Source organism: Equus asinus, chromosome 24, assembly GCF_041296235.1.
Source record: "Equus asinus isolate D_3611 breed Donkey chromosome 24, EquAss-T2T_v2, whole genome shotgun sequence".
NCBI lineage: Eukaryota > Metazoa > Chordata > Mammalia > Perissodactyla > Equidae > Equus > Equus asinus.
Window position 1 is genome coordinate 56,890,495 of NC_091813.1, and position 15,073 is coordinate 56,905,567.

The 15,073-nt window shown below is 40.7% G+C and overlaps 1 protein-coding gene across 4 annotated transcripts in view; it reads left to right on the forward strand.

The window, feature by feature from the left end:
• Positions 1 to 935: 935 nt before the first annotated feature.
• Positions 936 to 15,073, forward strand: part of NKAIN2 (sodium/potassium transporting ATPase interacting 2) — a 919,540-nt gene continuing 905,402 nt past the window's right edge. For 3 of the 4 annotated variants that reach the window (XR_001399934.3, XR_006519185.2, XM_014852938.3), the window contains exon 1: positions 936 to 1,136. Coding sequence is in view for 1 of the 4 variants with exons in the window: in XM_014852938.3 (XP_014708424.1) it covers positions 1,083 to 1,136 (54 nt within the window). In the remaining 3 variants the exon portion in view is untranslated. The remainder of the gene's footprint in view (positions 1,137 to 15,073) is intronic. The other variant, XR_011497696.1, reaches the window with a different exon arrangement.

The following is a 15,073-nucleotide window of genomic DNA, read 5'->3' on the forward strand; positions in this document are numbered from 1 at the left end:
GGCCCCTTCCATCTCTCTTCCGACTGCTCCGCTACGCGGACTCTCCAGCGGGTCGGGACACCTAGGCGGCACCCCTGTTTCATCACCCCATCCCCCTTCCCTAACCCTCCTCTTCGTCCCTTCTCCCCGAACACACACACGCACACATGAGCCTCGCTCGCGCGAGTGCTCCAGGCTCGGCGGCGGGAGCAGGACCCACACGAGCCCAGCAGGCCAGGGCCATGCCGCCCGGACTTCGCGCCCCGTGGTCCCCAGCGCCACCACCGCTACCACCACCACCACCACCACCACCACGGCAGCTCCTTGCTGCGCAGACACCTCAGCCCACGGCCCCCTCGGTGGCGGCCCGGGCCGGGCGGGGAGAAGTTGAGAGCAGGGGGGGCAGCGGGGAGCAGGTGGAAGGATTTGTGGCAGGAGGAGGATGGACCCATCTGGGCGAGGGGAGGGCCGGCGGCGCTGCAGGACGCGGCGCGGACCTGGCAGCACCGCGCGCAGCCCCCGCCGCCGCCCGGGACCGCGGAGCCCGGCCGCCCCGCCCGGTCCGCGCCCCGCCCCCGCCCGCCGGGCCCGCCGCGCCGGTCGCAGAGGATCCGCGGGCGGCGCAGGGAGGCGGGCAGCGGCCCGCGCGCGCTTCTGCCGCCCCCGGAGCCGGCGCGCGGGGAGCGCGGGGCGAGCGCGCGTCGGGCGGCGGCCGCGCTGGGGGGCGTGGGGCGAGCCGGCGCGCCGAGCGGCGGGGGCGCCACTTCGGGGCCCGATGCCCGAGGGCGCGGCGGCGCTGCGAGGCTGCCGCTGCTGCCCCTGCGGGCCCCGGGCGCGTCTCCGCGGGCGGCGCTGGCCGCGGCGCGGCGTGTGCACCGAGCGAGTGAAGGTATGTGTGGCGGGCGCGGCTGGAGCTGCCGCTGCCGCCGCCGCGCCAGCAGGTCCTAATGCCTGTCCCTTCCCAGGACGCTGGCAGCAGCAGCCCGGAGCCCCCGAGCCCTCGGCAGGTTCGCCCGTTCTTCCCCGCGATCTGATTGGATAAAGTGGGGGCTCGACGGTGGCCGACGTGGGACAGTCTGGCTGTGGCAGGGGTCTCGGAAACCATGGGTTATTGCAGTGGCAGGTGCACGCTTATCTTTATCTGTGGCATGCAACTGGTAAGTGACACTTGGGTCCTCTTCTTCTGTAATGTGCCTTTGAGATAGTGGGCAGGGGAGTGCAGTCAAGGGTCTGCCATGGATTGGAATGGAAGGAAAAATAAAAGAGAAAAGGTGACAGATATATTTCCTATATTTAAAATGATTTCGGGGAGACGCACTGTGGGGTACAGGAGAGGTGAGCCTTCCACCTCCACCTATTTCTGTCCGTCTGAAGACAGTTTGGCAGGTGCGGGTTAAACTTGTCGTTAATTTCTTTAAGCAAAGCAAGATTTAGCTCTTGTTCCTTTATGCGTTGCATTCTTAATGTAACAACGTGATTGTCACCTGTAATTTATTATACAGGTGTTAAAGCAGAGAAGTATGGAATTTTTGTCTTTTCTTCCATTCAGTAGTTTTTACAGTATCTTTGCTTCTTCGTTGACGTGTGTTATTTTTCAAGGCGTACATTGTCTTATAAGTATAATGCTCTAACAAGCCACTATGTAGAGCTGATAGTATCCTTACAGCAGTCTGCTCTAGAAGCCACACTGAGTTTTAAAAGTATGTAGATTGAAGAGAAATTACTTAGATGAACTCAGCAACAGCATCGGCACGGACTGAACCAGTAGCCTTTAAATCACAATTATTACACACAATTCCAAGGAAAATGTGTTATCTATGTAATTGCTCCTAAAATAGATACTGTTGTCTGATCCCATAGGGTGGAGAATTGTATGTACTTTCTGAGGAATGTTGTACAGTTGCAAAGAGGCAAGGAGCCAATAATGGCAAACATCATGTCTCTGAATTTAAATTCCCTAAGGGCAACAGAAGGAGGAACTGAGGGTAGTTTAGAGGTGAAAAATATACCACTGTATGTAGTTCATTGGAGGTGGGAGGTACCTGCTCACTCCTGTTATCAAATAGCTTTCCTTGGAAAGTGTAAATTAATCTGAGTAGCCACCCACACTTCCAACAATCCTTTCCTAAAGGATGAAAGGACAACAAGACTGAAGGAGATTTCTGAGAGTCGGATCAGTAAAGTGATCAAAGGAGCAAGGATTTGCTGTTGAAACTGGTAGAAGAATTCCTTAAGTGTTCCTCATTGTTTATCAGTTGTCGTGAAACCCAGGAGAGGTGGTGGTTGTTGTTTGGTTTAATATTTTAGCTGAAGCAGTGCTTTTTTTCCATATTGTCTTAGGATGTTTTTCTTTCCCAGGAAAGTTATCTGATGATGCATAATTTCATCTGTGAATTACTTAATGCACTTGGTTGTAAGAAAAAGAAAATGGAGCTGTAAATATAATTTTAAGAATATAATATTTTCTCAGTGATGTGTAAACCAGTTTATTTTTCTGCACCACATATTCATTTATGTTTTGGAATAAAGCATTTTTACTCTTAGTGATAAAGCTTACCAGAACAATGAGAGAGTTTACTTTGTTAAACTGCCAGTGAGGCCAAGTATGCCAGATTGTATAAACATTTTCAAAACATTCTTATTTTTATATATGATTCAGAAAAGAATACATTTGCTGATTCACTGTGTAAAAGCATAAAACTGTGAGAATGAGTGGGTGGGTAAGAGCATTCTTATGCTCTTTTCAGTTTTAAATTTTAAAAATGGTTTGACTTTTAATCATTGAACATAGTAGGGCTTTATTGTGGCAATGTAGGCGTTAGCTCTATATGGCATTTTGTGTGAGAAATACAAAGTCCTCAAGAACTTAGACAATTTTAGAAAAACAAATATACAAGTGGGGAAGCTAAATATACAAAGTAGCATGATAAGGCTAAAGATGTGTGGGGTTGTGTGTGTGTGTGTTTGTGTTCGTGTGCATGCATCCATGCAATGATGCATTGGAGAAGTGTTATATCACCTGTGAAACAGGAATTTTGAATCAAGGCTGAGTTCTCCAGCAAAACAGAGGTAGCTGGAACCTAGGAGTGCTCAATCAAAGCAAGTATACATTTGAAGCCTAAGGATTGTTTTATGCTCTATGAAAATCATGTGATTTTTCCCATTCAGACTTTATGTGCCACCAGGCTAATATAATTAGCAGCCATGTTAATGCAGATGCAGAACAAAAAACAAAGGATAAAGAGCATTCACTTGGTTTGATAGGGTGAAATGATCCCATTTAAAGGGCCTCAGAGATTCCTGGTAATTGTTGCTTCTTAGAAGTATAGTATTTAATTTTAAGTAAAATAATTCTGTTGCAAATTAATAGTTGCAAAGCAATGAACAAAAAGTAGGTAGGTGTATGTATCTTCCTTTGCTCTTGATAGATCTTTAAAAACTTTTTGTGTCTTTGAGCTGTTATGAGTAAAGATTGTTTTATAAGTAACCAAGTTTCCAGAGTAAGTTTTGACTCATGTACCATTCATTGATACAAAAGTTCGCTCAGTTTTGTTTACTTCTGAAATGTTTGGTGTGCATTCTTGTAACATTTGGCATGGTTTCTTGCAGCTGTACAGAAAACCCTTAGATTTGTTAAAATTAATTGAAGCCAAAGAGTGTCCAAAATAGAAACTTTAGTTTCTTTATTAAGTAACTTTATTAACTTTCTGGAAATATTTATCTCCAATTCTGTAAGTAGAGTATTTATATTTTAATTGGACATAAAGCAATATTTATACCTCTATCAACTTGCAACTAACCATAGTAGAAGATGAGGTAGCTTTTGGTATTGTGGAGATGGGCGCCTTATTCATCAGGTTACTATCAGAGCAGACACAACGTTTTGATCATTTAGCGAGTAATGGACAGAGATAGAAGCTCTAGAGAAATTTGCCTTTCAGGATTCTATATCTTTGCTTTTAATTTTGTTACATGTGCATTTAATTTAATGTTTGTCAGACTACAAATGTACATAAACATGCATTCTTTTACAAATCAGACAGTGAGTTTCTAAGACAAGAAATTAGAGTTTCATCCCCTAGAGATTCAATACAAAACTTCCATTTTCTGAAAAAGTATCTGGCTCTATATATCATAAATTAAAATCTTTGAGTTGTATGGTTACTGTCACTTCAGATTGTATGGTGATTCCTATGAATAAGGGGTGTGATCTTTGGAAACAGATTGCTGCATGTGCAGAGTCCAGAGTTTAAGCTTATAATCTCAAGAAGGTAATTTTCTTTTTACCATTGCTGTCCCTAATACTCAGAAACTGAAGATTTCAGATGGTAACACAAATCTTCGCTCCATCTGCGGTGGTAGATGTGGTGGTATAGGACAAGATCAATTTAACTTCTTATTTGCAACTTTCAGGAGCTTGCAAAAGAATTTTAGCTTTTTTATTCCCCCCAACGTTTGATTGAATCAAAGAGTACTTTATATAAATGTTGAAAAACATTTTTCTCAGTGAAAAATCACTCAGTTATAATAGGGTAGAATGTAGCTTATTTTAGATTGAAAAGACAGCTTTGTTTTCAAGTAAGGAAATTCAAAATCGCCCACATTTTTGTACATCAGACTCCTATGTGGCACAAAGTGTATGTGCCATAAACTAATGAAAGAAAGTGTAGATTTACATTCAACAGATTAACACTTGAAAATGTCATTCTTGCCATGAGCTCTCTGGAAGGCTAACTTGGAGCAGGTGCAAGAAACAATTAGATTAGTACACGTGTGTGCAGCTGTGTGAAGTACATTTGAATCAAGAGTATCAATTGCTTTCTACTGCACAGTTACTAATCATTTTCAGAGGTACACATTTATTAGAGAAGGCTGTGAGTGCACTGATGGGCTAAATAAAAACAACTTTATTATTATGGAGTATTTCAGTGGTGTCAATCATGATTTTATGCAGTGTTCATAGTTACATGCTCTAATTACTTTTCAGAAAATAAAGCATTCACATGAAGTGGCTTGAAAAGTGCAGGTAGATTCTTATGATTTTCCTAGGATTCTTCTGATAAGTTTGAAAGTTCTCCAAAAGCGTAGAACTTTACCGATCACAAACCCTCCCTCTCAGAGAATTTAAAATTTTAGATTCAAATGCCATTGATGATAAAATTTTGAGGTTGTTAACTGATCTGATTCATGGAGAAGACTGAAAATTTCCATATAATTTTTCAGAAATTTATGATGCAAGAACATGCTAAGAGTTTGCTAAGTTGTAAAATGCTGATACCTTTGTTCTTTTTAAGTGTTTTCTACTTTTGCACCCCGACATCATCCTGCGTGTCGTTTTTCATTTCCTTGTTCATTGGAATTTCGCACTTCTCAGCTCTAATGTTTACCGAGAAAGGTGGAGACCCTTCTTCCAGTATCCAGCTCTCTTTCTTGGTTCACAAACCAAGTGGCAGCTTCTTATTTTCATACAGCCAAAGTTTCAAAGAGCCAGTCTGCGCCGAACTGTTCCCCTGCTTTCTCCAATAAAGGCTTTGATGGGCAGCGTCCCCTGTACAGATTGCCAGAGCCATCTCTGGCTCAGGGCCCATATGTGGACACTGGCCCAGAAATGCCAGTAGGCATTGCCACTTCCTTTTCTCTCTGATGCTGCTTTACTTGGGGTCACATTCTCTACTTGCCCAGTCAAGAATTTCAGAATGGGAGCCAGGGACTCCTTATAATACAAGGTCTTTATTTCTCTGTCTGTTTCTATTTTGTGCATGTGTGTGCTTGTCGAAAATAAAATCTGAGACAGAAGCACATTTTAACACTTCAATTTTTATACTGGAAATAAAAATATTAAAATTATGGCATCAGTTTCATTCAATATTTGTATATGCTACTAATGGCTAACATTTCAATGGATATATTTCAGTTATGTTATTTGCAGAATTTTGAGCAGCTCAGTGTAATTTTTCCAAAAGTGGTTTTGAAACTAATATTGCTAATAATGAAAATTACTCTTTTTCCATCTCTTGTGACACTCAATTGTCAGAAATCAAACACGCAGGAGAAATAGTTCTATTCTTTTTTCCACCTGTATAATGAACTTGCCCAATTTTGGCACCTTTTTCCCCCATAGAAACTTGATTGATTATTTCCAATATAATAAAATACATAGGCCATCAAGATACGATGTATCTAGCGTTCCTTTCCCCACCCCCTGTAACAACAGTGGAAGCAAGGACTTTGTTGACACCTAGATCATTTCTATAGAGAGGAAATAAAAGTGTATGAAATATTTGTTCCCACCAAGCCCAAGAAATTGAAGGACATTTAAATATTATGAAGCCACAAGATAAAATTATATCATTTTCTTTTCTCCAGATTAGGGTGGAAAGTGAAATTTATAAACTGGTTTTCTTTTCTTTCAATATTTCAGGTGTGTTTAGATTTGAAATCTCTTACTATTTAAAGAATTACTTCCTTCATCTTCCTGAAAGCAATGTTTTCCTTTTTTTTTTTTTCCCTTCAACTCTGAAATAGGCAGTGGGTCTAATTGATAGAAATAGTCATAACATTGAATTCTATGCAAGCTGTAGAATTTCTTATTTATATTCAACCTGGGATAGGAATAGGGTAACTTCTAATGCTAATAATTTTTATCTTTTAAATTACTTATGGATCACATGCTAACTTTGATCCCTGTAAAAACTCTTTTAGAAAAGTTACAATGAAGCTGATTTTAAGTGCACTTTGAAAAAACTAGTTTTTCTATTTTGTGTGTTTTTATACTTAGTTTTCAAGTATTTTATACAGCTAGATTTTAAGAACATAACAATTTGTATTTACTGGAAGCTTGTTCTGGTCTGTGTGGTAAATGTGAGCTTATTCGCTGATTCCTTTCCAATAATCCTATGAGGTAGGGAAATAAATGTTAATATCCCCATTACAGAGGAGGAAATGGAGGCTCTCGGAAAGTTTAAGCAACTTTCTTAAGTCACCTTCTAAGGAAGTGGTAGAACTTGGATTCAAACCCAGGTCTGTCCGACATTCAGCCAGACTGCATCTGTGCTCGTGTGGCTGCACTGCATCCTTCCATGTAACATAAAACGTTACTGTTGGTAGCTTATGTTTATTTTACTAACAAAGGCTGTATCTACCTACTGATGTCTGGTTGATGCGGTAATTAATGCCAGACTAAGCAGGCTCAAGAATTTCTGATTCAGTAGGTCTAGGGTGGGGCCTAAACCTAGAATTTGCATTTCTAGTGAGTTCCTCGCTGACATTGATGCTGCTGGTCCAGGACCAGGTTTTGAGAACTACTGGCCAAGAACATAGGTGTCTTCACTTAACAGTGTTGCATGAATGCGGGGACCTGTTTTTGAAATTCTTCAACTAGATAATTAGCTCCTTTCTTCCTTTGGCCTGTTAGTGATGGGAAAGACAACTTTTCTTCAGGACCAAGTATGCCTATTCTGCCTTCTAGCTTCATCCTATTTAGAAGTTTAAATAAGGGAGAAGGAAGATCTTTTCACAGCATTTGTGTGTTTGCAATGAATAGAGATATAGAATAATCTGACAGTGATTCCGTGCCTCTAGTCTTTACCCTCTGTGCCTGCTAATGCTGGAGTTGAATTGGCTCCTTCAGCTGCCTCTCTTTACTAGCCTCACTCCTCAATCTAAATTTCTCCCATAGTTTCTCACTGTGCTAAGCACAGCCCTGGGAGATAGAGAGCAGAGGGGAATATGCTGAACAAACACTGAACTAAGTTAGAAGGCAGATTTTTCTATACCTAGTCAAGTGCTTCTGTACTGGACAACTGGATAACTGTGTCTTTGCTCAAGCCGTTTATATTCCTGGGTGCCATTTCCTCATTTGAAAAATGGGGCAAATAACCCCTGACCCATTTACCCTATAGGATGCTTAGGAGCATCTGGGGAGAAAATGTGCTTAAAGTTGACATGCAAGAGCTTCATCAAGGTGAAGCTTTGTTGTGGTGTTATTTTTGATCCCTGGAAAATCTTTGTAATTACTAATAGTTTAAGGTTTCAGAACTGTTCATCTAGTGAGGCTAGGAGTAGTTCTAGGGGTGTTTATATATCATTTGACCACTGGCCCTAGTGGCAATGACTAGTTTCTTTATAGAAACTTTTTTCTTTATCCATCCATCATTTTTGGGGGGGAGGAGGGCTCTATGAATAAGGATGGTGCAAATGGTTTGAAATAGATAAAACAATATGCTTATGTGCCTGATAGACCTACTCTAAATCTTCATTAAGAATTGAACCTAGAATTCACAAATCAGTCAGCATGCTCCTTCAGGCCAGTATTTCGAAAACCATGTTCTGTGGGGGCTTGTTCTGCAAAATTCTCTACTAAACATGAGCTCTGAGGGTAGGTAAGTGGCGGGGTGCTGCAGGCTTTATCCTGTGTCCTTCCCCCTATGGGTCTCAATATGTTAATATATTAGTGGCTCCTAGGTCCTGCAATAAAGAACCCCACCCCCCCAGCCGCTTAATTCCACTTAACTCCACAAATACTTACAAAGTGCCTGCAATGAACTGAGGAGCCTCTTTTTCTGATATCCTTTATTAATCTTCCATGGAACTAGTATTTTCAGGAACACTTTTCAGTGACATATTACTCTAGGCTAATCAGGCAGTCTAAAAGTCAATAATATCAAATCATCTAAACAATATTTTGGCTAAAAATTCCATATGAAAACTCCTATCAAACAGGTGTCAAACAAATAGTAATACATAAAGATGTTTCAGAATATCATATTATTATGACAGTTAAAATAAATGAGGAGAACTTTGTTTTTAGATACAGGACTATTTTTTATGTTTACTTGAGTTTCTTTTTTTTGGTGAGGAAGATTGGCCCTGAGCTAACATCTGTGCCAGTCTTCCTCCATTTTGTATGTAGGACGTTGCCACAGCAAGGCTTGGTAAGCAGTATGTAGGTTCGTACCTGGGATCCAAATCAGTAAACCCCAGGCCACCAAAGCAGAGTGCCGGAATTTAACCACTATGCCACTGGGCCAGCTCTTGAGTTTCTCAAAATTATGTTTCAGCCACTAAAATCACAACTCTTAACTTTGAAATTCAGTCAAGTCCAGTTGCTGATGTTGCAAGGAGGATGCCACGTTGCAATAGGTTTTTAAGCATATTTGGAATTTCAGAACATGGGAGAGGGCATCTGCAGAAGCACTTTCATTTCAAAGCAGTGGATGAGGAGCAATGTCTGTATCCTACATCTAAAATCAAACTTGCTCTTCCAGCATCATACCCTAAATGTTTGCCTTCATCTTCATACTGACTTTTGTTTTCTAATCAATGCGTACACTCCAAAACAGTAACACATTTAAAAACCCCAACAATGTTGCATTCTTTGAAAACAAATGGGTCTTAGTTTGGAATGGAGGAATCAAATCTCTCCTGTTAACAGAAGTCTTTGTGTGCATTTGTATGATGCTTATTACACAACAGAATAAGGAGGTGTTTCAAATCCTGTAACTGACAGCTATGTGTCAAATGATGGACGGGTCAGTGTGATGTCTGAAATGTTCAGTGGTAGGGAATTCATATGACCCTACTCTATATGGGTGTCCAGTCATAGGGATATACAAGGCGGATCTCCCTTTTTATAAAGGACAGTGTCTGATGCCAGTGAGAAACAAAAAATTGGGAGGACCTCTGTAGGCCCCACTGAGAGGAGAACATTGTGTCCTGGTGGTGTGCTGCCTTCTGTGGTCTTGGCCCCTGGTGAAAGGCTCTGCTGACTGCCTTGGGGTTGAGCCCCTGTTACGGCACCTGCAGTGGTGGGAGGCAGCTTGCTCCTGGAAGTTGTAGTTCGTCCCTGTGGGCGCAGTGATCCTGACCTCAAGCTCTTAATCTGTAAGATGGGGATCATGGACCTTATCGGAGATGGTGTATCCAGGTGCTACCTGTTTGCTCTGCTTGATTACTCTGCGGTGCAGAAGTGAGATGAGGGCCTCTGGATGTGTTAACTCCAGTTATTGGGAGCAATGAGTGAGCTACATATTTGAAAGCTTTAGAAACTATTGTGGATTTGATAATACACAGGTGGTATGTAAAGAACCCCGGTCTCTTTTTCCCTCCCTTCTTTTTTAATAAAGGTTGCTCACAAATTTGATGATAGTGAACCTATAACTTGTGATTTTCTAAAATATTGGAGCTATGTATAGAATTATGTATTTGTTACTGTTATCAACAAGAATTAATGGAGTTTTGTTTTTGTCTGTCTTTTATAAGATGTGGTTCCATTTTATTCAATCAAGGATACTAGTTAAATTATGGCTGTTTGGTAGCATTTATGAACCAAAGTTTTGCTTTTCTTTTGGCCTAGTGTTAAAGACTTCCTTTTTTCTTTTACAGGCTTGGAAAAAGGGACGGGTGGCTCACTCTTGAATATCTTAACAGTTCAAAAGCAAGTAATGCTACTATACATAAAATGATATATATATTTTTAAAGGACATTCTAGTAAAATCTATGAAGTTAACTGTGAATTCATTAGTGAGTTTTCTCAAGAATGTGTTTCTGATTTTATCTAACACATTCCTGAGAAGTTCCACAGGCTCTTAGAAATATGGGACACTGCTTTCCCAGTTTACCATTTTATGGAGAATCTTGGAATAGATTTGTTTTGTTTAAAAAGCAGCCCTAAAACTCAGGCAAATGGCATAAGTTTAGTTTACATTTGGTAAATGTAAATCTTCTAGCAACAGTGTTTGGTGACCTTTAATTACATGCCTCTCTTATTTTAGTCTTTAAAGGGAAACCTCTTGGTTTTCACTTTCGTTTCACAGGAGTAAGGTAATGGTGATTGCTCTGTTACTGCACCTACTTTGACTCAAGGGTTTTGGTAAATCCCAGAGTGGCCTAAAATCTTAGCTTTTCCCTTAAATTCTGAATAAAAATGTTACATATCAAACTGTAATGGGAATACCTGGATGAGAAATGTTAGCAAAGGCATCGACAGAGGCAGTGATCTCAGTTTATAGGAGAAATGTCGACTATTAGGTTGAAAAGTCATTCTGTGACTTTACAGTCTCTTTTGCAGAATACATCACTCTGAAAGTCTTTCTGATGTAGTTTGAGCGGAGCCAGTGGATGGGCCCATTGCTAGTCATGTGCTGAGACCCAGGTGTGCACAGGGCTCTGCCCTGGGGTGTTGGGAGAGGGAGAAGACCCAGTAAAACTCCAGGAATGAACCTGGAGGTGATTCTGAACCTGCAATGCTGTGTTCCAGTTATGATCGTTTTAAAATGAATGAATGAATGAATGAATAGCGGGAGGAAATTAAGTAATTACTAAATCAGCTTCATCAAGTAGGATTTATGAAATGTCCACACATGAATAGCGTAATGACATGTGCTGAATAAATTAAGTGTATGTTTCTACCCTTTTGGCAATTAGGATATGATCTAACTGAAAGGGATGTCAAGCTGTGTTTCTGTCATAAACTGATCTAATACCTAGTGGTTGTAATAATTGAAGATTAGTTTAAATTGCAACCTGATCCTTATTATTTGTTTATTTACTAAGCCATACTACTTATTTAATATGATAATAGCTAAAAATGCTTCACTGTTCTCTGTTCATTATGTGCTAGAAGATCACATTTAACCTTACCGTAAATAAGATCGGTGTTGGTCAGAAATAAATGTTGTTGTAAACTGGGCCATCCTGGTTCATTTTTTTAAAATGCAAATTCATATAGTTTAAATTCATATCATCTAGCTTTATTTAATGCAATTGATACAACATTATTTAGCTATTCCAAAGGCTCTATTAGATCAGAATATAAATAATAAAGTGAATTCTGTCCTTATATTTCATATCTCCAGAGTAGTAGTTTTTAACTTTTTTGTGTGTCATGGGCTCTTTTGAGAATCTGTTAAAATCTGTGAACTTTCCCACCGGAAAAATACCCATACAACTTGATGGGATTCACAGATTTTTAAATCTAGTCCGTGAAACTTAGATGAAAACTGTTGATAAATTTTTTCTTTACTTTTGGTCTACCATTTCATCAAGAGATTTTGCTTATCAACAATTTTAATTCAGTTACTTTAAATTTGTGGAACATTTGAAGAGATTATATATATATTTGATATACATTATTTCTAATATATTGTAAAGATATTTACACACACATACGTAAGTGCCTGTATATGCGTGTGTAATGCAAGGTGTGAGAAACAGTGTAGAGCTGGATAGCACAAACTGGTCCTCTGTCAGGGAGATGAAATGAGATGTGTAGACATCTACAGTATAACACAGAATAGTTAGAACTGTAAGAGAAGTAAGAATAAGTATAAGGAGATTTGGAGAAGCTATCAGTTATGTCCTCATAGGCTGATCACACAAGGTAGGAAGGGGTGCTATACGACAGGTAAGATTTTTCTAACTAGAGACTGGAGAAAAGAGAATCCCAGGAGGAAGAGGTGATAGCAGCACTAAGGTGAGAAGGAGAGAGCGGATGTGTGGGACAAGGAAGAGTCAGATGTCCTGGCAAGCAGGGCGGCACTGGGAGGTGAAGCAGAGAATAGAATGGGTAGGGGCGCAGTTTGTGGATGGACTTGAGTACCTTTAGAGGGAGTCTAAACTTTATAGGACAGGATATGCCTCTCTGTCGGTGCTAATTCTCAAAGTGAATGGCCCAATTCCCACAGTAGGATAAGAAACATGATGTGAGAAGGAGGGCCCGAGGTTTGGAGCAAGCCCTGTGGGGAATGGAGGGCAAGGCAGCAGTAAATTAAAGGGTTGCTAAATTGCATCAGGGGCCTTAGTGAAACTGGGTGGCATGCATTTGTAAAGCAACCAATTACTTCTCCTTCATCCCCCAACCTTCTAAGAATTGGAACGGAAAAGCAGAAAATGGAAGTTTGTTTGTTTTTAGGTTGAACAAAACTGAGGGTTTGTGAGAGCTCTCAGATGTCTTTGAGAATAAAATGTCTGAGTCCAGGTAGGACTGGGTGGGAAGGAGTGATGTCAGAATGGGGAGGGGTAGTTAGGTTACTGGGATGCCATTGCAAACTTCTGAGAAGGAGGAGGTGGGTCCATCAGAAGGGAGATAACAGAAAAGGTGGGAGGTGAGGTGGTTGTGGTGAGAGAGGACAGCTGGAGAAGTTTAGATCTCAGAGGGGAGCACCACCTGTGTGATGCAGAGGCCCTTGATTAACCACTGAATCAAGTGGAGGGTTTAGCTATCGAGAAGGATGGGAGGCAAAGAGGCCCAGCTGTTAGAAGAACCATTGCTGTGTATTTTGGCTTTGTTAAAGATCAGAAATAAGGGACTGAAAAGGAACACAGTCAGGAGGGAACAAGGGTGTTGTGGGGATTGTAGATACTGGGGAGGATTTGTGGAGAATTTGGGTTCAGCTGGAGATTGGAGCTGGAAAAGAAGGATGGTTGGGACAGTCTGTAGGCAGCTGGAGCAGGGAGGATGAAATAGGAGGACTGGAAATGTTTGTTCAATGAGTGTGTGATTGAGTGATCAATGAATGAGAAAGGTAGGCTGCAAGCATAGCACTTCCTCAGCTTCAGCGATACTGCCATTTGGGGCTGGATAATGCTTTGTTGTGGGGGACTGGCTGTTTTGTGTATTGCAGGATGTTTAGCAGCATCCCTGGCCTTTGCACACTAGATACCAATGACAACCAAAACTGACTCTGGATGTTACCACATTGCAAAATAGCCCCCTTGCTGAGCTAAAGCAAGGTGCTAGAAAGAGCACTTAGAAATAACAGGAGGTTGTCTTCCTAACAGATTTTGAGTTGTCCAGAGGACAGTGGAGGCAATCGTGAAGGGAATCCTTGAGCTGTGGACCTGTGAGAGTCATGCCCTGCACTCTGTGGTTCTGGGTCTCAGTCATCGGAAGCTTTCTAAAAATCCAACACCAGCACCCCTGCCCCCAGCCCCTTGACCTAGGGAAATAGAATCTTCAGGGAAGCAACCTGGCCATGTAGGCATCTTGAAAACTCTCTAGATGATTTTATTGTGCTTCCAGACAGGTAGTAGTAAATGAGGAGAGCAGGATGGTGGATTAGCTGCTAAGTAGGCATGGGAAAAACAGGAGGAAGGAAAAAGGGAGTTGAGAGGTAGGTTGAGACCTACATTACGCAAGGAGAGTGCTGAGTAAGCCTTTGTGGGAATATCGACTGGAGAGCCCATATTGGATCTAGATTTATTTGAAAGCTACTTTTTTATGGTCAATTTTGTGCTCAATCAAGCCTTTACATTCTTGGCTGTTTTGCTTGGTTTAGTTTGAGCCAGGTGGATGTTATCTAAGACTTGGTGAATGTCTTTCCTTTGGTGCCAGTAGATTGTGGATGAATATTTGACTCTTTTAATTTGTCCTCTTCCAAATCTGATAGTCTGCTAAAATGTGTATACAACATATATATCTTAATGAAATGTCTTAATTAAGAAAGATTTCAGATAAGCAATACATATTAATTATGAGATACATGTGTAATTGTTTACATGAAGAGAAAGACATGAGACGTTTTGGATCAAATTATGAGTTTTTAATTCAATAATGGAGTTGGATAAGAGTTAATAACATGATTGTAAGTGAAAAAGTAAATATTTTTTAAGACTAAAAAATTTGGAAACTTTTTCTCTTATGGAAACATACACACACAAATTATAACCACTGCCCTTTAGGAACTTACAATTAAAACATACTTAAGCTATTTAGTATTCCTTAGGTGATTCCCCAAACCCAAGAATATTCAACAGCATTTTAATATTTGATATCCTGATTCACCAGAAGGCTAAGTTATTGCTAAAGAAGTCTAGTAAAACAGCAGAGATTTATCTTTAAAATTATCCTATCTTAGACTGTATGATTTCTCTTGGTCCAACTTGATCTCGTTTGGTAACTCAGTCTTTTGGTGGACTCTGATTTGCATGGTTGGAGGGAGAGGAGTAAATTACATGACTTCTTGAAGGTCCTTTTAGCTCAATGATTTTATGATTAAATCTTGCATTTTTTTTTTCTGGGTGATCCAGGCTAGAAGGTGCATTTGCAGCTTCATATTTGTGTAGAGATCAATTAATAGGTCACACCATACATTT